The 24,531-nt window shown below is 40.3% G+C and overlaps 1 protein-coding gene across 1 annotated transcript in view; it reads right to left on the bottom strand.

Moving 5' to 3' along the window:
- LOC128635711 (solute carrier family 22 member 6-A-like) overlaps positions 1-13,587 on the bottom strand; it is a 74,369-nt gene extending 60,782 nt beyond the window's left edge. Inside the window, exon 1 of the mRNA XM_053688836.1 lies at positions 13,204-13,587. Coding sequence (XP_053544811.1) covers positions 13,204-13,587 — 384 coding nt within the window. The remainder of the gene's footprint in view (positions 1-13,203) is intronic.
- Between the last annotated feature and the right edge of the window lie 10,944 nt (positions 13,588-24,531).

The following is a 24,531-nucleotide window of genomic DNA, read 5'->3' as shown; positions in this document are numbered from 1 at the left end:
GGTGAGATTAATAAAGAATGCTGCCGGTACTTCTATGTCCCTGGTGGAATGATCTAAAGCTCTCTGGTCTGGTGAGATTAATAAAGAATGCTGCCGTTACTTTTATTTCCCTGGTGGAATGATCTAAAGCTCTCTGGTCTGGTGAGATTAATAAAGAATGCTGCCTTTAACTTGTATTTCACCTGGTGAAATGATCTAAAGTTCTCTGGTCTGGTGAGATTAATAAAGAATGCTGCCGGTACTTCTATTTCCCTGGTGAATGATCTAAAGCTCTCTGGCCTGGTGAGATTAATAAAGACTGCTGCCGGTACTTCTATTCCCCTGGTGGAATGATCTAAAGCTCTCTGGTCTGGTGAGATTAATAAGAATGCTGCCAGGCGCTACTTCTTTTTCCCTGGTGTTATGATCTAAAGCTCTCTGGTCTGGTGAGATTAATAAAGAATGCTGCTGGTACTTCTTTTTCCCTGGTGTTATGATCTAAAGCTCTCTGGTCTTGTGAGATTAATAAAGAATGCTGCCGGTACTTCTTTTTCCCTGGTGTTATGATCTAAAGCTCTCTGGCCTGGTGAGATTAATAAGAATGCTGCCAGTACTTCTATTTCCCTGGTGGAATGATCTAAAGATCTCTGGCCTGGTGAGATTAATAAAGAATGCTGCCGGGTACTTCTATTTCCCTGGTGGAATGATCTAAAGCTCTCTGGTCTGGTGAGATTAATAAAGAATGCTGCTGTTACTTTTATTTCCCTGGTGGAAATGATCTAAAACTCTCTGGTCTGGTGAGATTGTATAAGAATGCTGCAGGGTACTTCTGTGTCCCTGGTGGAATGATCTAAAGCTCTCTGGCCTGGTGAGATTAATAAAGAATGCTGCCGGGGTACTTCTATTTCCCTGGTGGAATGATCTAAAAACTCTCTGGCCTGGTGAGATTAATAAAGAATGCTGCCCCGGTAACTTCTATTTCCTGGTGGAATGATCTAAAGCTCTCTGGTCTGGTGAGATTAATAAAGAATGCTGCTGGTACTTCTATTTCCCGGGTGGGTGAATGATCTAAAGCTCTCTGGCCTGGTGAGATTAATAAAGAATGCTGCTTGGTACTTCTATTTCCCTGGTGGAATGATCTAAAGCTCTCTGGTCTGGTGAGATTATTAAAGAATGCTGCCGGGTACTTCTATTTCCTGGTGGAATGATCTAAAGCTCTCTGGTCTGGTGAGATTAATAAAGAATGCTGCCCGGTACTTCTATGTCCCTGGTGGAATGATCTAAAGCTCTCTGGCCTGGTGAGATTAATAAAGAATGCTGCCAGTACTTCTATTTCCCTGGTGGAATGATCTAAAGCTCTCTGGTCTGGTGAGATTAATAAAGAATGCTGCCTGGTACTTCTATTTCCCCTTGGTAGAATGATCTAAAGCTCTCTGGCCTGGTGAGATTAATAAAGAATGCTGCCGGAACTTCTATTTCCCTGGTGGAACAATCTAAAGCTCTATGGTCTGGTTGAGATTAATAAAGAATGCTGCCGTACTTCTGTTTCCCTGGTGGAAACGATCTAAAGCTCTCTGGTCTGGTGAGATTATAAAGAATGCTGACAGTACTTCTATTTCCCTGGTGGAATGATCTAAAGCTCTTGGCCTGGTGAGATTATTAAAGAATGCTGCCGGTACTTCTATTTCCCTGGTGGAATGATCTAAAGCTCTCTGGGCCTGGTGAGATTAATAAAGAATGCTGCCGGTACTTCTATTTCCCTGGTGGAATGATCTAAAGCTCTCTGGTCTGGTGAGATAATTAAAGAATGCTGCCGGTACTCTCTATTTCCCTGGTGGAATGATCTAAAGCTCTCTGGCCTGGTGAGATTAATAAAGAATGCTGCCGGTACTTCCTATTTCCCTGGTGGAATGATCTAAAGCTCTCTGGCCTGGTGAGATTAATAAAGAATGCTGCCGGTCCTTCTATTTCCCATGGTGGAATGATCTAAAAGCTGTCTGGCCTGGTGAGATTAATAAAGAATGCTGCCGGTACTTCTATTTCCCTGGTGGAATGATCTAAAGCTCTCTGGCCTGGTGAGATTAATAAAGAATGCTGCCGGTACTTCTATTTCCCTGGTGGAATGATCTAAAGCTCTCTGGGCTGGTGAGATTAATAAAGAATGCTGCCAGTTACTTCTATTTCCCTGGTGGAATGATCTAAACTCTCTGGCCTGGTGAGATTAATAAAGAATGCTGCCGGTACTTCTATTTACCCTGGTGGAACGATCTAAGCTCTCTGGTCTGGTGAGATTAATAAAGAATGCTGCCGGTACTTATTTTTCCCTGGTGGAATGATCTAAAGCTCTCTGGTCTGGTGAGATTAATAAAGAATGCTGCCGGTGCTTCTATGTCCCTGGTGGAATGATCTAAAGCTCTCTGGTCTGGTGACATTAATAAACACTGAGATTACGAGTTTTGCAGGTAACAGGGGTGCGTTGCTAACAAGCATTTTTTTCACCGCTCCTTAGACAACTTGGTATTACAGGTTTTTTTAAACCCGGCGTTAGCCCGCAAAAAAGGTGAGCGTAGAGCAAAATTTAGCTCCACATCTCACCTCAATACCAGCGTTTCTTACGGTAGCGGTAAAACTGGCTAAACGTGCTCATGCAACGATTTCCCCATAGAAACAATGGGGCAGAATTCAGCTGAAAAAATTGTAGTTAGTTTATGTAATTAATTTAATTTTTAGTGTAGTGTTAGGTGTAATTGTAATTTAGGTTAGGATTTATTTTACAGGTAAATTTGTACTTATTTTAACTAGGTAGCTATTAAATAGTTAATTACTATTTAGTAACTATTCTACCTAGTTAAAAAAAAATACAAAGTTGCCTGTAAAATAAATATAAACCCTATGCTAGCTACAATGTAGCTATTAGTTATATTGTAGCTATGTTATGGTTTATTTTACAGGTAAGTATTTAGTTTTAAATAGGAATAATTTATTTAATTGTAGTAATTTTATTTAGATTATTTTAAATTATATTTAAGTTAGGGGGGGGTTAGGGTTAGACTTAGGTTTAGGGGTAAATACCTTTAATATAGTAGCGACGACGTTGGGGGTGTCAGATTAGGGGTTAATAAATGTAGGTAGGTTGTCGGCGATGTTAGGGACGGCAGATTTAGGGGTTAATAAAATGTAACTAGTGTTTGCGAGGTGGGAGTGCGGCGGTTTAGGGGTCAATATATTTATTAAAGTGGCGGGCGATGTCCGGCTCCGCAGATTAGGGGTTAAACTTTTAATTTAAGTGTTTCCGAAGTGGGGGGGGGGGCCTCGGTTTAGGCGTTAATAGGTAGTTTATGGGTGTTAGTGTACTTTTTAGCACTTTAGTTAAGAGTTTTATGTTCCCGGCGTTAGCCCATAAAACTCTTAACTACTGACTTTTAAATGCGGTAGAAGTCTTGACAGGACGAGGGTCTACCGCTCTCTTCTTCCAAGACTCGTAATACCGGCGTTAGACAAATCCCATTGAAAAGATAGGATACGCAATTGACGTAAGGGATTTGCGGTAGGCTCGAGTCGCGGAAGAAAAGTGAGCAGTACACCTGTAACCTGCCAGACTAGTAATACCAGCGGGCGTTTTAAAAGCAGCGTTGGGATCTCTCAACGCTGCTTTTTAAGGCTAACACAAGACTCGTAATCTAGCCGAAAGAATGCTGCAGGTACTTCTTTTTCCCTGGTGGAATGATCTAAAGCTCTCTGGTCTGGTGAGATTAATAAAGAATGCTGCCGGTACTTCTTTTTCCCTGGTGAATGATCTAAAGCTCTCTGGTCTGGTGAGATTAATAAAGAATGCTGTCAGTACTTTTATGTCCCTGGTGGAATGATCTAAAGCTCTCTGGCCTGGTGAGATTATTAAAGAATGCTGTCAGAACTTTTATGTCCCTGGTAGAATGATCTAAAGCTCTCTGGTCTGGTGAGATTAATAAAGAATGCTGCCGTTACTTTTATTTCCCCTGGTGGAATGATCTAAAGCTCTCTGGTCTGGTGAGATTAATAAAGAATGCTGCCGTTACTTTTATTTCCCTGGTGGAATGATCTAAATCTCTCTGGCCTGGTGAGATTAATAAAGAATGCTGCCGGGTACTTTTATTTCCCTGGTGGAATGATCTAAAGCTCTCTGGCCTAGTGAGATTAATAAAGAATGCTGCCGTGGTACTTCTATTTCCCTGGTGGAACGATCTAAAGCTCTCTGGTCTGGTGAGATTAATAAAGAATGCTGCCGGGTACTTCTATTTCCCTGGTGGAACGATCTAAAGCTCTCTGGTCTGGTGAGATTAATAAAGAATGCTGCCGGCACTTCTATGTCCCTGGTGGAATGATCTAAAGCTCTCTGGTCTGGTGAGATTATTAAAGAATGCTGCCGTTACTTTTATTTCCCTGGTGGAATGATCTAAAGCTCTCTGGTCTGGTGAGATTAATAAAGAATGCTGCCGGTACTTCTATTTCCCTGGTGGAATGATCTAAAGCTCTCTGGCCTGGTGAGATTAATAAAGAATGCTGCCAGGTGTACTTCTATTTCCCTGGTGGAACGATCTAAAGCTCTCTGGTCTGGTGAGATTAATAAAGAATGCTGCCGATACTTCTTTTTCCATGGTAGAATGATCTAAAGCTCTCTGGTCTGGTGAGATTAATAAAGAATGCTTGCCGGGTACTTTTATTTCCCTGGTGGAATGATCTAAAGCTCTCTGGCCTGGTGAGATTAATAAAGAATGGCTGCCGGGTACTTCTATTTCCCTGGTGGAATGATCTAAAGCTCTCTGGTCTGGTGAGATTAATAAAGAATGCTGCGATACTTCTTTTTCCATGGTAGAATGATCTAAAGCTCTCTGGTCTGGTGAGATTAATAAAGAATGCTGCCGGTACTTTTATTTCCCTGGTGGAATGATCTAAAGCTCTCTGGCCTGGTGAGATTAATAAAGAATGCTGCTGGTACTTCTATTTTCCCTGGTGGAATGATCTAAAGCTCTCTGGTCTGGTGAGAATAATAAAGAATGCTGCGCGGTACTTCTATTTTCCCGGGTGGAACAATCTAAAGCTCTCTGGTCTGGTGAGATTAATAAAGAATGCTGCCGTTACTTTTATTTCCTGGTGGAATGATCTAAAGCTCTCTGGCCTGGTGAGATTAATAAAGAATGCTGCTGGTACTTCTATTTCCCGGGTGGAACAATCTAAAGCTCTCTGGTCTGGTGAGATTAATATAGAATGCTGCCGGTACTTCTATTTCCCTGGTGGAATGATCTAAAGCTCTCTGGTCTGGTGAGATTAATAAAGAATGCTGCCAGAGCTTCTATGTCCCTGGTGGAATGATCTAAAGCTCTCTGGTCTGGTGAGATTAATAAAGAATGCTGCCGGGTACTTCTATGTCCCCTGGTGGAATGATCTAAAGCTCTCTGGCCTGGTGAGATTAATAATGAATGCTGCCGGTACTTCTATGTCCCTGGTGGAATGATCTAAAGCACTCTGGTCTGGTGAGATTAATAAAGAATGCTGCCGGTACTTCTTTTTCCATGGTAGAATGATCTAAAGCTCTCTGGTCTGGTGAGATTAATAAAGAATGCTGCCGGTACTTCTATTTCACTGGTGGAATGATCTAAACTCTCTGGTCTGGTGAGATTAATAAACCTCTAGATTTAGAGTTCTGCGTTAGCCGTCAAAACCAGCGTTAGGGCTCCTAACGCTGGTTTTGGCCGCGCCGCTGGTATTTAGGGTCAGTCATGAAAGGGTCTAACGCTCACTTTGCAGCCGCGACTTTTCCATACCGCAGATTCCCCTACGCCATTTGCGTATCCTATCTTTTCAATGAGATCTTTCTAATGCTGGTATTTAGAGTCTTGGCTGAAGTGAGCGTTAGAAATCTAACGACAAAACTCCAGCCGCAGCAAAAAGCCAGGAGGTTAAGAGCTTTCTGGGCTTGCGCTGGTTCATAAAGCTCTTAACTACTGTGCTCTAAAGTACACTAACACCCATAAACTACCTATGTACCCCTAAACCGAGGCCCCCCCCACATCGCCGCCACTCTATTAATTTTTTTTTAACCCCTAATCTGCCGACCGCACACCGTCGCAACCTACGTTATCCCTATGTACCCCTAATCTGCTGCCCCTAACATCGCCGACCCCTATATTATATTTATTAACCCCTAATCTGCCCCCCCCAACATCGCCGCCACCTACCTACAATTATTAACCGCTAATCTGCCGACCGGACCTCACCGCTACTATAATAAAGTTATTATCCCCTAATCCGCCTCACTCCCGCCTCAATAACCCTATAATAAATAGTATTAACCCCTAATCTGCCCTCCCTAACACCGCTGACACCTAACTTCAAGTAATAACCCCTAATCTGCCGACCGGACCCTCACCGCTACTCTATTAAATTTATTAACCCCCTAAAGCTAAGTCTAACCCTAACACTAACACCCCCCTAAGTTAATATAATTTTTATCTAACTAAATAAATTAACTCTTATTAAATAAATTAATCCTAATTAAAGCTATATACTTACCTGTAAAATAAACCCTAATATAGCTACAATATAAATTATAATTATATTATAGCTATTTTAGGATTAATATTTATTTTACAGGCAACTTTTGTAATTATTTTAACTATTTTAGCTATTAAATAGTTCTTAACTATTTAATAGCTATTGTACCTGGTTAAAATAATTACAAAGTTGCCTGTAAAATAAATCCTAACCTAAGTTACAATTAAACCTAACACTACACTATCAATAAATTAATTAAATAAAATACCTACAATTATCTACAATTAAACCCTAACACTACACTATCAATAAATTAATTTCATAAAATACCTACAAATAAATACAATTAAATAAACTTACTAAAGTGCAAAAAATAAAAAAGAACTAAGTTACAAAAAATAAAAAAATAATTTACAAATATTATAAAAATATTACAACAATTTTAAGCTAATTACACCTACTCTAAGCCCCCTAATAAAATAACAAAGCCCCCCCAAAATAAAAAAATGCCCTACCCTATTCTAAAATACAAATAGAAAAGCTCTTTTACCTTACCAACCCTTAAAAGGGCCTTTTGCGGGGCATGCCCCAAAGAATTCAGCTCTTTTGCCTGTAAAAAAAACCATACAATACCCCCCCAACATTACAAACCCACCACCCACATACCCCTTATCTAACCCAAACCCCCCTTAAATAAACCTAACACTAAGCCCCTGAAGATCTCCCTACCTTATCTTCACCACGCCGGGTATCACCGATCCGCCCAGAGGAGCCTCCGAAGTCTTCATCCAAGCCCAAGCGGGGGCTGAAGAAGTCCATCATCGGGCTGAAGAGGTTCATCATCGGGCTGAAGAGGTCCATCATCGGGCTGAAGTGTTGATCCAAGCGGGCGCTGAAGAGGTCCATCATCAGGCTGAAGTCTTGATCCCAAGCGGACGTTGAAGAGGTCCATCATCGGGCTGAAATCTTCTATCAAGCAGCATCTTCAATCTTCTTTCTTCGGATTAATCTTCATCCCGCCGACGCGGAACATCCATCCTGGCCGACGACTTCCCGACCGAATGACGGTTCCCTTTAAGGGACGTCATCCAAGATGGCATCCCTCGAATTCCGATTGGCTGATAGGATTCTATCAGCCAATCAGAATTAAGGTAGAAAAATTCTGATTGGCTGATGGAATCAGCCAATCAGATTCAAGTTGAATCCGATTGGCTGAGCCAATCAGCCAATCAGATTGAGCTTGCATTCTATAATATTCCTATAATTAAATAAATTAATCCTATTTAAAACTAAATACTTACCTATAAAATAAACCCTAATATAGATACAATATAACTAATAATTACATTGTAACTATTTAAGGATTTATATTTATTTTACAGGCAACTTTGTATATATTTTAACTAGGTACAATAGCTATTAAATAGTTATTAACTATTTAATAGCTACCTAGTTAAAATAAAGAGAAATTTACCTGTAAAATAAATCCTAAACTAAGTTAAAATTAAACCTAACACTACCTAAACCTAAAACTATCAATAAATTAATTAAATAAATTAGCTACCAATACCTACAATTAAATACAATTAAAGGGACAGTCTACACCAGAATTTTTATTGTTTTAAAAGATAGATAATCCCTTTATTACCCATTTCCCAGTTTTGCATAACCAACACAGTTATAATAATATACTTTTTAACCTCTGTGATTATCTTGTATCTAAGCCTCTGCAAACTGCCCTTTTTTCAGTTCTTTGGACAGACTTGCAGTCTAGCCAATCAGTGCCTGCTCCCAGATAACTTCTTGTGCACGAGCACAGTGTTATCTATATGAAATACGTGAACTAACACCCTCTAGTGGTGAAAAACTGTTAAAATGCAATCTGAAAGAGGTGGGCTTCAAGGTCTAAGAAATTAGCATATGAACCTCCTAGGTTAAGCTTTCAACTAAGAACACCAAGAGAACAAAGCAAAATTGGTGATAAAAGTAAATTGGAAAATTGTTTAAAATGACATGCTCTATCTGAATCATGAAAGTTTATTTTGGCCTAGACTGTCCCTTTAAATAAACTAAACTAAATTACAAAAAAAACAAACACTAAATTACAGAAAATAAAAAAATATTACAAGAATTTTAAACTAATTACACCTAATCTAAGCCGCCTTATAAAAGAAAAAAAAAAAAATAATAATAAAAGTCCCTACCCTATTCTACATTACAAGGTAATCAGCTCTTTAACCAGCCCTTAAAAGGGCTTTTTGCGAGGCATGCCCCAAAGTAATCAGCTCTTTTGCCTGTAAAAAAATACAACCCCCCCCAACATTAAAACCCACCACCCACATACCCCTACTCTAACCCACCCAAACCCCCCTTAAATAAACCTAACACTACCCCCCTGAAGATCTCCCTACCTTGAGTCGTCTTCACCCAGCCAGGCCGAAGTCTTAATCCGATGGGCAGAAGAGGACATCCAGACCGGCAGAAGTCTTCATCCTATCCGGGCAGAAGAGGACATCCAGACCGGCAGAAGTCTTCATCCTATCCGGGCAGAAGAGGACATCCGGACCGGCAGACATCTTCATCCAAGCGGCATCTTCTATCTTCATCCGTCCGACAAGGAGTGGCTCCATCTTCAAGACCTCCGGCGCGGAACATCCTTCTTGCACGACTACCCGACGTATGGCTGGTCCTTTAAATGATGTCATCCAAGATGGCGTCCATCGAATTCTGATTGGCTGATAGGATTCTATCAGCCAATAGGAATTAAGGTAGGAAAATCTGATTGATTGAAGTTCAATCCGATTGGTTCATTGGATCAGCCAATCGGATTGAACATCAATCTGATTGGCTGATTGCATCAGCCAATAAGATTTGTCTATCTTGCCCCGCAAAAAGCCCTTTTAAGGGCTGGTAAAAGAGCTGATTACTTTGTAATGTAGAATAGGTTAGGGACTTTTATTATTTTTTTTTTTATTATTTTATTAGGGGGCTTAGATTAGGTGTAATTAGTTTAAAATTCTTGTAATATTTTTTTATTTTCTGTAATTTAGTGTTTGTTTGTTTTTTGTAATTTAGATTAGTTTCTTTAATTGTATTTAATTGTAGGTATTGGTAGCTAATTTATTTAATTAATTTAATGATAGTGTAGTGTTAGGTTTAATTGTAACTTAGGTTAGGATTTATTTTACAGGTAATTTTGTATTTATTTTAGCTAGGTAGTTATTAAATAGTAAATAACTATTTAATAGCTATTGTACCTAGTTAAAATAAATACAAAGTTGCCTGTAAAATAAAAATAAATCCTAAAAATAGTTACAATGTAATTATTAGTTATATTGTAGCTATATTAGGGTTTATTTTATAGGTAAGTATTTAGTTTTAAATAGGAATAATTTAGTTAATAAGAGTAATATTATTTAGATTTATTTAATGAATATTTAAGTTAGGGGGGTGTTAGGGTTAGTGTTAGACTTAGGTTTAGGGGTTAATAGTTTTATTATAGTTGCGGCGGTTGTAGGGGGGCAGGATAGGGGTTAATAAATTTATTATAGGTGGCGGCGGGTATAGGGGGGCAGGATAGGGCCAATGTAACTATTAGTTATATTGTAGCTATCTTAGGGTTTATTTTACAGGTAAGTATTTAGTTTTAAATAGGAATTATTTAGTTATTAATAGTAGGTTTTCTTTAGATTTATTTTAATTACATTTAAGTTAGGGGGTGTTAGGTTTAGGGTTAGACTTATATAGTATAGTGGCGGCGATGTTGGGGGCGGCAGATTAGGGGTTAATAAATTTAGGTAGGTGGCGGCGATGTTAGGGGGGCAGATTAGGGATTAATAATATTTAACTAGTGTTTTCAAGGTGGAAGTGCTGCGGTTTAGGGGTTAATATGTTTATTCTAGTGGCAGCGATGTCCGGAGTGGCAGATTAGGGGTTAATAATTTTATTTTATTGTTTGCGATGCGGGAGGGGCCTCGGTTTAGGGGTTAATAGTAGTTTATGGGTGTTAGTGTACTTTTTAGCACTTTAGTTATGAGTTTTATGTTACAGCATTGTAGCATAAACCTCATAACTACTGATTTTCAGTTTACGGTATTGATCTTGGCGGTATAGGGTGTACCGCTCACTTTTTGGCCTCCCAGGCAGACTACCGACGCTATGCAACTTCACGCAAATTGCGTAAGTTAATTTGCGTTAAGGCCAAAAAAGTGTGCGGTGCCCCTAAACCTGCAAGACTCGTAATACCAGCAGTAGTGAAAAAGCAGCGTTATGAGGCTTAACGCTGGTTATTCACTCATACCGCAAAACTCGTAATCTCGCTGATATTTAGGAAACAATTTTACAGTTTCACAATTCAGCTTACTGGCTGCACTTATCTCTGGGCATTAACCCTTTGAGACAGTTAACACGAAGGGGCCTATTTATCAAAGGTCTTCGCGGACCTGATCCGACAGTGCGGATCAGGTCCGCCAGACCTCGCTGAATGCGGAGAGCAATACTCTCTCCGTATTCAGCATTGCACCAGCAGCTCACAAGAGCTGCTGATGCAACGCCGCCCCCCTGCAGACTCGCGGTTAATGGACCACCAGTAGGGAGGGTGTCAATCAAACCGATCGTACTCGATCGGGTTGATTTCCGGTGATTCCTGTCCGCATGCTCAGAGCAGGCAGACAGGGTTATGGAGCAGCGATCTTTAGACCGCGGCTTCATAACTGCTGTTTCTGGCGAGTCTGAAGACTCGCCAGAAACACGGCCCACAAGCTCCGTTCGGAGCTTGATAAATGGGCCCCTTTGAGATATTTTGTAGTTAAATTATTTGATAAACTTTTCCAAAGGCAACCGGATAATTCTATGCAAAACCAGTTCAATGTATTAAAGGGACAGGAAACCCAACATTTGTCTTTTATGATTCAGATAGAGCAGCAAACAACTTCAATTCACTTCAATTATCAACATTTTCTTTGTTGCTTTGGTATCTTTTGTTGAAGAGCAGTGAGGTGAGCTCAGGAGCGTGCACGTATCTCAGCACTATATGGCAGCAGTTTTACGTTATCCATTTGCACGAGCACTAGAGGGCAGCACTATTTCCTGCATTTAGTGCACATGCCTAGGTATCTCTTCAGCACAGAATATTTTGGGATCAAAGCAAATTTGATAGAAGAAATAAATTGGAAACATTTTGTAAAATTGTATTCTGTGTCTGACTCAAAAATGTGTTGTGTTTCATGTCCCTTTACAGTAAATAATAATTCATCCTTTATACACTGTGCCCTCCATACTTTACATAGATGGTGTGCGTAAGTTCTAATTTAACTGTTACATTTTAATATTGAATCCAATAGACTTACTGAAGTATATCATAATCAAGACTTAATTACATTTAATAAATTAATGTTACATTTTAATATTGAATCCAATAGACTTACTGAAGTATATCATAATCAAGACTTAATTACATTTAATAAATTAATGTTACATTTTAATATTGAATCCAATAGACTTACTGAAGTATATCATAATCAAGACTTAATTACATTTAATAAATTAATGTTACATTTTAATATTGAATCCAATAGACTTACTGAAGTATATCATAATCAAGACTTAATTACATTTAATAAATTAATGTTACATTTTAATATTGAATCCCAATAGACTTACTGAAGTATATCATAATCAAGACTTAATTACATTTAATAAATTAATGTTACATTTAATATTGAATCCAATAGACTTACTGAAGTATATCATAATCAAGACTTAATTACATTTAATAAATTAATGTTACATTTTAATATTGAATCCTATAGACTTACTGAAGTATATCATAATCAAGACTTAATTACATTTAATAAATTAATGTTACATTTTAATATTGAATCCAATAGACTTACTGAAGTATATCATAATCAAGACTTAATTACATTTAATAAATTAATGTTACATTTTAATATTGAATCCAATAGACTTACTGAAGTATATCATAATCAAGACTTAATTACATTTAATAAATTAATGTTACATTTTAATATTGAATCCAATAGACTTACTGAAGTATATCATAATCAAGACTTAATTACATTTAATAAATTAATGTTACATTTTAATATTGAATCCAATAGACTTACTGAAGTATATCATAATCAAGACTTAATTACATTTAATAAATTAATGTTACATTTTAATATTGAATCCAATAGACTTACTGAAGTATATCATAATCAAGACTTAATTACATTTAATAAATTAATGTTACATTTTAATATTGAATCCAATAGACTTACTGAAGTATATCATAATCAAGACTTAATTACATTTAATAAATTAATGTTACATTTTAATATTGAATCCAATAGACTTACTGAAGTATATCATAATCAAGACTTAATTACATTAATAAATTAATGTTACATTTTAATATTGAATCCTATAGACTTACTGAAGTATATCATAATCAAGACTTAATTACATTTAATAAATTAATGTTACATTTTAATATTGAATCCAATAGACTTACTGAAGTATATCATAATCAAGACTTAATTACATTTAATAAATTAATGTTACATTTTAATATTGAATCCAATAGACTTACTGAAGTATATCATAATCAAGACTTAATTACATTTAATAAATTAATGTTACATTTTAATATTGAATCCAATATCATGGGATGGCACTTCTGGACTCTACCTCTGTGATTATTGTTGAACTGAACTCCGTTCTATCATAGTCCCAGCCTGCTAAGCACTGTCTGGTTCCTACGGCTGTCATATTGTCCCATGACACGTTTCCTGTCACCTTTCTCCATTGTAACTCCACAAATTCAAGGCATGAATCAGGTTTTCCTTTGCTATCTAATGGGGCAAACATCTTCACCCATCCCTCTTGTTCAGTACTGGTGTTGGAGGGCCCAGTGTCATTTAGTTTACATTTATGGTCTGGTATTGCAGCACTGAAGTTCTGTAGAAGGTTATGACTGGCCATCAGCAATATGGGAATGCAGAGCAAAGTGACGTGTATGATCTGAAATCTGCCCATTCCTCCAACTCTGTGCAAAAGATCTCCAAACGACATGGTGCAGCCTCTTCTCTTTCAGTGGGTAGATCTGGATGGAGAATGTGTAACTACTAGAACTTTATTGTCTTGACAAACCAAAGTGCAAACCAATAAATGTTGGTAAAGTTTGTAAAGCCAAGAACAAAAATTCCAAATGATTTATCCAGACTGAAAAACACAATTTTTAAGCAATATTTAAATCCAGACAGAAAACTCTACAGAAGAAATATGGATAAAACTCTTTTTACAGATTTCTTTAACAAAAACAAATATCACTTCTCCTTTTGTTGAATGAACTTACATTTACAGACAAAACTAAAAAGGTTGGTGCAGTATATTTTTATTATATTTATATAAATATATGATTTACGTCCAACTTGGCATTGGGTTTTTTCAGCTTAATTTTCCTGCAAATGGAAAACATTATAAGATTATTAACACATTGACTCCTAAGATTTTTTTATTAGAAATCAATATGATGTTGTTTTTTTAATATCAGCAATTTAGTTATTAGTTCTACCATTCAAATAACATTGTCACTTCTTCACGGAAGGCAGAACTAAGAGTCTAATCCGCTCCCTTATTGTTTCCCTCCTTGACTTTTGCAACCCTATACCCTCCATTCTCACAAGCTACTTCCTGTCCCCACTGCCATCCATCATGAACTCCTGTTCCAAACACATCTTCTCACCACTGTTCCACATCTGCTGCATCTCTCTGATAGTCCCTCATTAGGTTCTCTTAGCCTTAAGAAGTTACACATTTCTAGCATAACATACAAACACACAAAGCCCTCTCTGTCCTTGTCTGCAAATACTCTACTACCCACCCTGCTACTCTGTCCATGGACTACGTCTCTCCTCATCTCAAATGACTTCCTCACACTACAGTCTTGGAAACATATTATGTGGAACTCCCTGCCTGGCACAGTAAGACTTGCCTCTCGCTTTTAAAGTCTCAAATGTTCCTTAAATACAGGAATGACGTACTATCTACAATAGGATATTTCTAATTCCTCATCCTTAACTAGCCCATGTAGTTCCTTTAGACTAAAAGCTCCATCTGTCCTAAAGATCATCTCATGTAAAGGTGGTTTATGGCAAACACTGGCTCTAGGGTATTGTCATCTACCCCTTACTGTTCTATTTACCGTCTAATGTCATACGGCTGCATAATATGTTGGTGCTTTATAAATAAATGACTACTACTACTAATAATAATGGTAATTGTTATTATTAGTGACTCAGCTCTGTACATCTATTAGATTGTAAGATTTGAAGGACAATAGTCACAGAATGAAATTTAATCACATACTTCTATGTTTGTATTAGATTATTAGGGTTATATATACCTGGCATAAAGTTACATAAACTGCAGTGCCCACACAAATGATCTTAGAAGTGGCTTGCAAATAATACTGACACAAAGGGGGAAACAAGTATGGACCTGATCAGAAGTCTCACTTGGGTATACAGTGCCATGAAAGGGCCACCAGGGGTGATGCATCGGATATGAGGTCTTATTTAGATATATCACTGGTAAAAAGTTCTGCAGGGGCCATGAATCTGAGGTCTTATTAAGCTGTATTAATTTCTTTAAAAAACTGCAAGGGCCATATATCTGGTCTTATTAGGTATATTAATGGCATAAAAGGCTGCAGGGGTCATACATCTGGTATGAGGTCTCATTTAGGTATATTACTAGCATAAAAGGCTGCAGGAGTCATACATCTGGTATGAGGTCTTATTTAGGTATATTACTTACATAAAAAGCTGCAGGGGTCATACATCTGGTCTGAGGTCTTATTTAGGTATAGGGGTCATACATCTGGTATGAGGTCTTATTTAGGTATATTACTTACATAAAAAGCTGCAGGGGTCATACATCTGGTCTGAGGTCTTATTTAGGTATATCACTGGCATAAAAGGCTGCAGGGGTCATACATCTGCTCTGAGGTCCTTTTAAGGTATATCACTGGCATAAAAGGCTGCAGGGGTCATACATCTGGTCTGAGGTCTTATTAAGTTATATCACTGGCATAAAAGACTGCAGGGGTCATACATCTGGTCTGAGGTATTATTAAGTTATATCACTGGCATAAAAACACTGCAGGGGTAATACGTCTGGTCTGAGGTCTTATTAAGTTATATCACTGGCATAAAAGGCTGCAGGGGTCATACATCTGGTATGAGGTCTTATTAAGTTATATCACTGGCATAAAAGGCTGCAGGGGTCATACATCTGGTATGAGGTCTCATTTAGGCATATTACTAGCATAAAAGGCTGCAGGGGTCATACATCTGGTATGAGGTCTTATTTAGGTATATTACTTACATAAAAAGCTGCAGGGGTCATACATCTGGTCTGAGGTCTTATTTAGGTATATTACTTACATAAAAAGCTGCAGGGGTCATACATCTGGTCTGAGGTCTTATTTAGGTATATCACTGGCATAAAAGGCTGCAGGGGTCATACATCTGCTCTGAGGTCCTTTTAAGGTATATCACTGGCATAAAAGGCTGCAGGAGTCATACATCTGGTCTGAGGTCTTATTAAGTTATATCACTGGCATAAAAGACTGCAGGGGTCATACATCTGGTCTGAGGTCTTATTAAGTTATATCACTGGCATAAAACACTGCAGGGGTCATACATCTGGTCTGAGGTCTTATTAAGTTATATCACTGGCATAAAACACTGCAGAGGTCATACATCTGGTCTGAGGTCTTATTAAGTTATATCACTGGCATAAAACACTGCAGAGGTCATACATCTGGTCTGAGGTCTTATTAAGTTATATCACTGCCATAAAAGGCTGCAGGAGTCATACATCTGGTCTGAGGTCTTATTAAGTTATATCACTGGCATAAAAGACTGCAGGGGTCATACATCTGGTCTGAGGTCTTATTAAGTTATATCACTGGCATAAAACACTGCAGGGGTCATACATCTGGTCTGAGGTCTTATTAAGTTATATCACTGGCATAAAACACTGCAGAGGTCATACATCTGGTCTGAGGTCTTATTAAGTTATATCACTGGCATAAAACACTGCAGGGGTAAAACGTCTGGTCTGAGGTCTTATTAAGTTATATCATTGGCATAAAAGACTGCAGAGGTCATACATCTGGTCTGAGGTCTTATTAAGTTATATCATTGGCATAAAAGACTGCAGAGGTCATACATCTGGTCTGAGGTCTTATTAAGTTATATCATTGGCATAAAAGACTGCAGAGGTCATACATCTGGTCTGAGGTCTTATTAAGTTATATCACTGCCATAAAACACTGCATGGGTCATACATCTGGTCTGAGGTCTTATTAAGTTATATCACTGCCATACAACACTGCAGGGGTCATACATCTGGTCTGAGGTCTTATTAAGTTATATCACTGGCATAAAACACTGCAGGGGTCATACATCTGGTCTGAGGTCTTATTAAGTTATATCACTGCCATACAACACTGCAGGGGTCATACATCTGGTCTGAGGTCTTATTAAGTTATATCACTGCCATAAAACACTGCAGGGGTCATACATCTGGTCTGAGGTCTTATTAAGTTATATCACTGGCATAAAACACTGCAGGGGTCATACATCTGGTCTGAGGTCTTATTAAGTTATATCACTGCCATAAAAGACTGCAGGGGTCATACATCTGGTCCGAGGTCTTATTAAGTTATATCACTGGCATAAAACACTGCAGGGGTAATACGTCTGGTCTGAGGTCTTATTAAGTTATATCACTGCCATAAAAGACTGCAGGGGTCATACATCTGGTCTGAGGTCTTATTAAGTTATATCACTGCCATAAAAGACTGCAGAGGTCATACATCTGGTCTGAGGTCTTATTAAGTTATATCATTGGCATAAAAGACTGCGGGGGTCATACATCTGGTCTGAGGTCTTATTAAGTTATATCACTGCCATAAAAGACTGCAGGGGTCATACATCTGGTCTGAGGTCTTATTAAGTTATATCACTGCCATAAAAGACTGCAGAGGTCATACATCTGGTCTGAGGTCTTATTAAGTTATATCACTGCCATAAAACACTGCAGGGGTCATACATCTGGTCTGAGGTCTTATTAAGTTATATCACTGCCATAAAAGACTGCAGGGGTCATACATCTGGTCTGAGGTCTTATTAAGTTATATCACTGCCATAAAAGACTGCAAGGGTCATACATCTGGTCTGAGGTCTTATTAAGTTATATCACTGGCATAAAACACTACAGGGGTCATACATCTGGTCTGAGGTCTTATTAAGTTATATCACTGGCATAAAACACTGCAGGGGTCATACATCTGGTCTGAGGTCTTATTAAGTTATATCACTGGCATAAAACACTGCAGGGGTCATACATCTGGTCTGAGGTCTTATTAAGTTATATCACTGCCATAAAAGACTGCAGGGGTCATACATCTGGTCTGAGGTCTTATTAAGTTATATCACTGGCATAAAAGACTGCAGGGGTCATACATCTGGTCTGAGGTCTTATTATGTTATATCACTGGCATAAAACACTGCAGGGGTCATACATCTGGTCTGAGGTCTTATTATGTTATATCACTGGCATAAAACACTGCAGGGGTAAAACGTCTGGTCTGAGGTCTTATTAAGTTATATCATTGGCATAAAAGACTGCAGAGGTCATACATCTGGTCTGAGGTCTTATTAAGTTATATCACTGGCATAAAACACTGCAGGGGTCATACATCTGGTCCGAGGTCTTATTAAGTTATATCACTGGCATAAAACACTGCAGGGGTCATACATCTGGTCTGAGGTCTTATTAAGTTATATCACTGGCATAAAACACTGCAGGGGTCATACATCTGCTCTGAGGTCTTATTAAGTTATATCACTGGCATAAAACACTGCAGGGGTCATACATCTGGTCTGAGGTCTTATTAAGTTATATCACTGGCATAAAACACTGCAGGGGTCATACATCTGGTCTGAGGTCTTATTAAGTTATATCACTGGCATAAAACACTGCAGGGGGTCATACATCTGGTCTGAGGTCTTATTAAGTTATATCACTGGCATACAACACTGCAGGGGTCATACATCTGGTCTGAGGTCTTATTAAGTTATATCACTGGCATAAAACACTGCAGGGGTCATACATCTGGTCTGAGGTCTTATTAAGTTATATCACTGCCATACAACACTGCAGGGGTCATACATCTGGTCTGAGGTCTTATTATGTTATATCACTGGCATAAAACACTGCAGGGGTCATACATCTGGTCTGAGGTCTTATTAAGTTATATCACTGGCATAAAAGACTGCAGGGGTCATACATCTGGTCTGAGGTCTTATTAAGTTATATCACTGGCATAAAAGGCTGCAGGGGTCATACATCTGGTCTGAGGTCTTATTAAGTTATATCACTGGCATAAAAGACTGCAGGGGTCATACATCTGGTCTGAGGTATTATTAAGTTATATCACTGGCATAAAACACTGCAGAGGTCATACATCTGGTCTGAGGTCTTATTAAGTTATATCACTGGCATAAAAGACTGCAGGGGTCATACATCTGGTCTGAGGTCTTATTAAGTTATATCACTGGCATAAAAGACTGCAGGGGGTCATACATCTGGTCTGAGGTCTTATTAAGTTATATCACTGGCATAAAAGACTGCAGGGATCATACATCTGGTCTGAGGTCTTATTAAGTTATATCACTGGCATAAAAGACTGCAGGGGTAATACGTCTGGTCTATTAAGGTATATTACTGGCATATAAAGGCTGCAGGGGTCATATGTTTGGTATGGGGTCTTATTTAGGTATATTACTAGCATAAAAGACTGCAGGCATGTGCTGTATATAACCTAATGCTAGATTTGGGAATATAAAAGGGGCAGCAGGGTTGTTTATCAGTTATGAGATCTCCCTGAGTCATGTATATAACCTAATGCCTGATCTGGGATTATAAAGGGGGCAGCAGGGTTGTGTATCAGATATGAGCTCTCCCTGAGGCATTTATATAACCTAATGCCTGATCTGGGAATATAAAGGGGGCAGCAGGTTGTGTATCAGATATGAGACCTCCTTGAGTCATGTATATAACCTAATGCCTGATCTGGAAATATAATGGGGACAGGTGGGTTGTGTATCAGATATGAGATCTCCCTGAGTCATGTATATAACCTAATGCCCGATCATGGAATATAAAGGGGGCAGCAGGTTGTGTATCAGGTATGAGATCTCCCTAAGGCATGTGTTACAAACTGGACAGCTATAATCACTACAGGGATTGCTATGCTCTTCATACTCCCTTAGCTACTGAGCTCCTGTAAGAGCTCTTGTTCCTGATCCTGCTTCGCTCTAAAGAAGGAAGAAGTTCACCTACTGGAGCCTGGTCGTAGGTCCAGGGCGCAGAGCAGACGGCGAGATACCAGCCCAGCAGCGGTGGTTCGTAGAGTCTGCATTACGTATGGTGGCTACGCAGTAGTTATAGTGTCTACGGTGCTGATGATCCTTTGGTGAGCGCTAGGAGCATCCTTTTCTACGGTCCAACTTCCAGCCAGCCTGGAGGCAACCGTAACATTTGGCGGCAGCGGTGGGATGGCATCCTAGCGCAAGGAGCAGCACCCCAACAGCACTGGTATCGTAGGAGAGTTATTGAGGGCAACGCTAGCCACTGCGCAGCGTCCCTACCTACAGCAGCATGGAGCTGACAAGACACTGGTCAGAACCCTGTGAAGAGCACCTCAACCGGATCCGTCGCTATGAGAGCGCTGATTTCGTTCCAGAGGTAAAGAGGCGGCTAGTCCGATATGGTCCAGACCCTGCGCAGGAGGTAGTCAGTCGCATCATCCGGGAATTGGATACTGAGAACGAAGCGGCACGAGCCTTTGAGCGCCAACTGTGGAGTTTGAGGGTATGGACACCTGGTCTCCAGCGAGAAAGTGAGTTACAGGGAGAGGAGAGCAGCGACCTCCCTCCCCAGCGGCAGTATACCGTGCAGAGGGAAGAGACAACCGGTCTCCTTCCCCAACCCCGACCAGAGATACCCGAGGCAGCAGGCCTCATAGACTGGTCCTGGGAGGATCCCCAGCAGGCAGGTGGAGATGGGACCGCAGTCTCTCTACCGGCCCTACAGGGATGCTGGGCAGGTGGCCCAGATCCCCAGCGACAGACCCAGCTACAGGGAGGGGAGAGCATCGACCTCCCTGCCCAGCCGGAGTGTGCCTTCCAGGGAGAGGAGACAACCGGTCTCTCTCCCCAGCCGCAGCATGTTCCACAGGGAGCAGAGAGCATCGACCTCCCTTCCCAACGGCCGCCGGAGTATCAGGAGGAGGAGGTAAGCCAATCTCCCCCTCCCCAGCTAACTCCTAACTTGGGCCCAGGGTTAACAGTGGAGATGTTAACCCCCACTGACCCCCACTTTCCCTTTGCCACCGGGCAGGACTATGCCCCAATTCCCCCAGCAGAAGAGCTGGCACCAGGACAGAGCACTGCTGGCCTCTGCCCTACAGACCCCCTTGTTACATGACTGGCCTGCAAACCCCTCACCCCAGCAGAAGCGCTGGCACCAGGGCAGAGTGCCGCTGGCCTCTGCCCCCCCAAGTACCACCAGCTATTTGCCCAGCTGCGCCAGGAAGGCCGAGGATGCTACATTTTCATCCTACAACCTGGAAACCTACAGGCCAGTACTACTTATTGTGGGGGGCTACTTTGCTGCTAATGTTTATTTGTGGGTGGGTTGCAAGACTAACTTAGGCACTGACCGACAGAAGGTCAGGTGCCTGGTTAGTCTCCCTCCAAAAGGGGAGATATGTTACAAACTGCTATTTGTAACTGGCCCTTTAAATGGAAAATTGCCCTGCTTCCCTGGATTTTGGAGAAGCCTATTTGCCAGCCTCCTTCCTCATGACTATGGCCCCTGGAAGATTGTGCCCCTGAAAACATATTAACTTTTATTGGGTGTGTATGGCCCTTTAAGAACCGTCTGGGGACATATTGTGACTTTGGTGAACAATGCCCCTTTAAGACTATGTCCCCAGACCTGTAAAATAACTTGTCCCTGGCTTCTCCCACTTGGTTCAGTAAATAGGGCTTACTGAACCAAGTACCACACAGGCAGAGTGTTCCACAGAAAGGGAGCACTATTGCAAAAGCATTAGTTTTCATTGTGTGCCATTAAGAGTTTTTGTTCAGCTTCAAGAACCTATTCTAAATACAAGTTTGCTGGGATCAGCTCTAATTAAGTTTAGTGATAAACATTCCCATTGTCTAATCAGACTGCTAGTAGTGATAAGATGGGCTGCATTGTTTTCTTGTGTGTAATGTTATCTGCTGAAGTAATGTAATTCTATGGTGGCCTGTCAAAGGGCGTTGTCTCGCTATCTAAATGTATCAAATGTGTGATTGGGGATTTTATGCCTCCCCCTGAGAGTGTCTTTTTTGCATGTTCCAGCACATCAGACCTATTCTGACCCTCTAACTTGCAGCTTTGACTCATGTTTGTAGGGGACAGCTATAATCACTACAGGGATTGCTATGCTCTTCATACTACCTTAGCTACTGAGCTCCTGTAAGAGCTCTTGTTCCTGATCCTGCTTCGCTCTAAAGAAGGAAGAGGTTCACCTACTGGAGCCTGGTCGTAGGTCCAGGGCGCAGAGCAGACGGCGAGATACCAGCCCAGCAGCGGTGGTTCGTAGAGTCTGCATTACGTATGGTGGCTACGCAGTAGTTATAGTGTCTACAGTGCTGATGATCCTTTGGTGAGCGCTAGGAGCATCCTTTTCTACGGTCCAACTTCCAGCCAGCCTGGAGGCAACCGTAACAGCATGTATATAACCTAATGCCTGATATGGGAATATAAAGGGGGCAGCAGGGTTGTGTATCAGGAATGAGATCTCCCTGAGTCATGTATATAACCTAGTGCCCGATCATGGAATATAAAGGGGACAGGTGGGTTGTGTATCAGATATGAGATCTCCCTGAGGCATGTATATAACCTAATGCCCGATCATGGAATATAAAGGGGGCAGCAGGATGTGTATCAGATATGATATCTCCCTGAGGCATGTATATGACCTAATGCCCCTGATCTGGGAAATAAAAGGGGCAGCAAGGTTGTGTATCAGATGTGAGACCTCCCTGAGGCATGTATATAACCTAATGCCTGATCTGGGAATATAAAGGGGGGCAGCAGGGTTGTGTATAAGATATACGATCTCCCTGAGTCATGTACTGTATATAACATAATGCCTTATCAGGGAATATAAAGAGGGCTGCAGGGTTGTGTATTAGATATGAGATCTCCCTTAGGCATGTATATAACCTAATCCCTGATCAGGGAATATAAACGGGGCAGCAGGTTGTGTATCAGGTATGAGATCTCACTGAGTCATGTATATAACCTAATGCCTGATCAGGGAATATAAACGGGGCAGCAGGGTTGTGTATCAGATATGAGATCTCCCTGAGGCATGTATATAACCTAATGCCTGATCTGGGAATATAAAGGGGGCAGCAAGTTGTGTATCATTTATGAGATCTCCCTGAGTCATGTATATAACCTAATGTCTGATCTGGAAATATAAAGGGGACAGCAGGTTTGTATATCAGATATGAGACCTCCCTAAGTCATGTATATAACCTAATGCCTGATCAGGGAATATAAAGGGGGCAGCAGGTTGTGTATCAGATATGAGATCTCCCTGAGGCATGTATATAACCTAATGCCTGATCATGGAATATAAAGGGGGCAGCAGGTTGTGTATCAGGTATGAGATCTCCCTGAGTCATGTATATAACCTAATGCCTGATCAGGGAATATAAAGGGGGCAGCAGGTTGTGTATCAGATATGAGATCTCCCTGAGGCATGTATATAACCTAATGCCTGATCATGGAATATAAAGGGGGCAGCAGGGTTGTGTACCAGGTATGAGATCTCCCTGAGGCATGTATATAACCTAATGCCTGATCTGGGAATATAAAGGGGGCATCAGGTTGTGTATCAGGTATGAGATCTCCCTGAGGCATGTATATAACCTAATGCCTGATCAGGGAATATAAAGGGGGCAGCAGGGTTGTGTATCATTTATGAGATCTCCCTGAGTCATGTACTGTATATAACATAATTCCTTATCAGGGAATATAAAGGGGGCAGATGGTTGTGTATAATTTATTAGATCCCCCTGAGTCATGTATATAACCTAATGCCTGATCAGGGAATATAAAGGGGGCAGCAGGTTGTTTATCAGGTATGAGATCTCCCTGAGTCATGTATATAACCTAATGCCTGATCATGGAATATAAAGGGGGCAGCAGGGTTGTCTATCAGGTATGAGAGCTCCCTGAGGCATGTATATAACCTAATGCCTGATCTGGGAATATAAAGGGGTCATCAGATTGTGTATCAGGTATGAGATCTCCCTGAGGCATGTATATAACCTAATGCCTGATCAGGGAATATAAAGGGGGCAGCATGGTTGTGTATCATTTATGAGATCTCCCTGAGTCATGTATATAACCTAAGGCCTGATCTGGGAATATAAAGGGGGCAGCAGGGTTGTGTATCATTTATGAGATCTCCCTGAGTCATGTATATAACCTAATGCCTGATCATGAAATATAAAGGGGGCAGCAGGGTTGTCTATCAGGTATGAGAGCTCCCTGAGGCATGTATATAACCTAATGCCTGATCTGGGAATATAAAGGGGTCATCAGGTTGTGTATCAGGTATGAGATCTCCCTGAGGCATGTATATAACCTAATGCCTGATCAGGGAATATAAAGGGGGCAGCAGGGTTGTGTATCATTTATGAGATCTCCCTGAGTCATGTATATAACCTAAGGCCTGATCTGGGAATATAAAGGGGGCAGCAGGGTTGTGTATCATTTATGAGATCTCCCTGAGTCATGTATATAACCTAATGCCTGATCAGGGAATATAAAGGGGGCAGCAGGGTTGTGTATCAGACATGAGATCTCCCT

The sequence above is a fragment of the Bombina bombina genome, chromosome 7, assembly GCF_027579735.1.
Source record: "Bombina bombina isolate aBomBom1 chromosome 7, aBomBom1.pri, whole genome shotgun sequence".
NCBI classification, from domain to species: Eukaryota; Metazoa; Chordata; class Amphibia; order Anura; family Bombinatoridae; genus Bombina; species Bombina bombina.
This window is presented reverse-complemented; position numbering and strand designations above follow the sequence as displayed.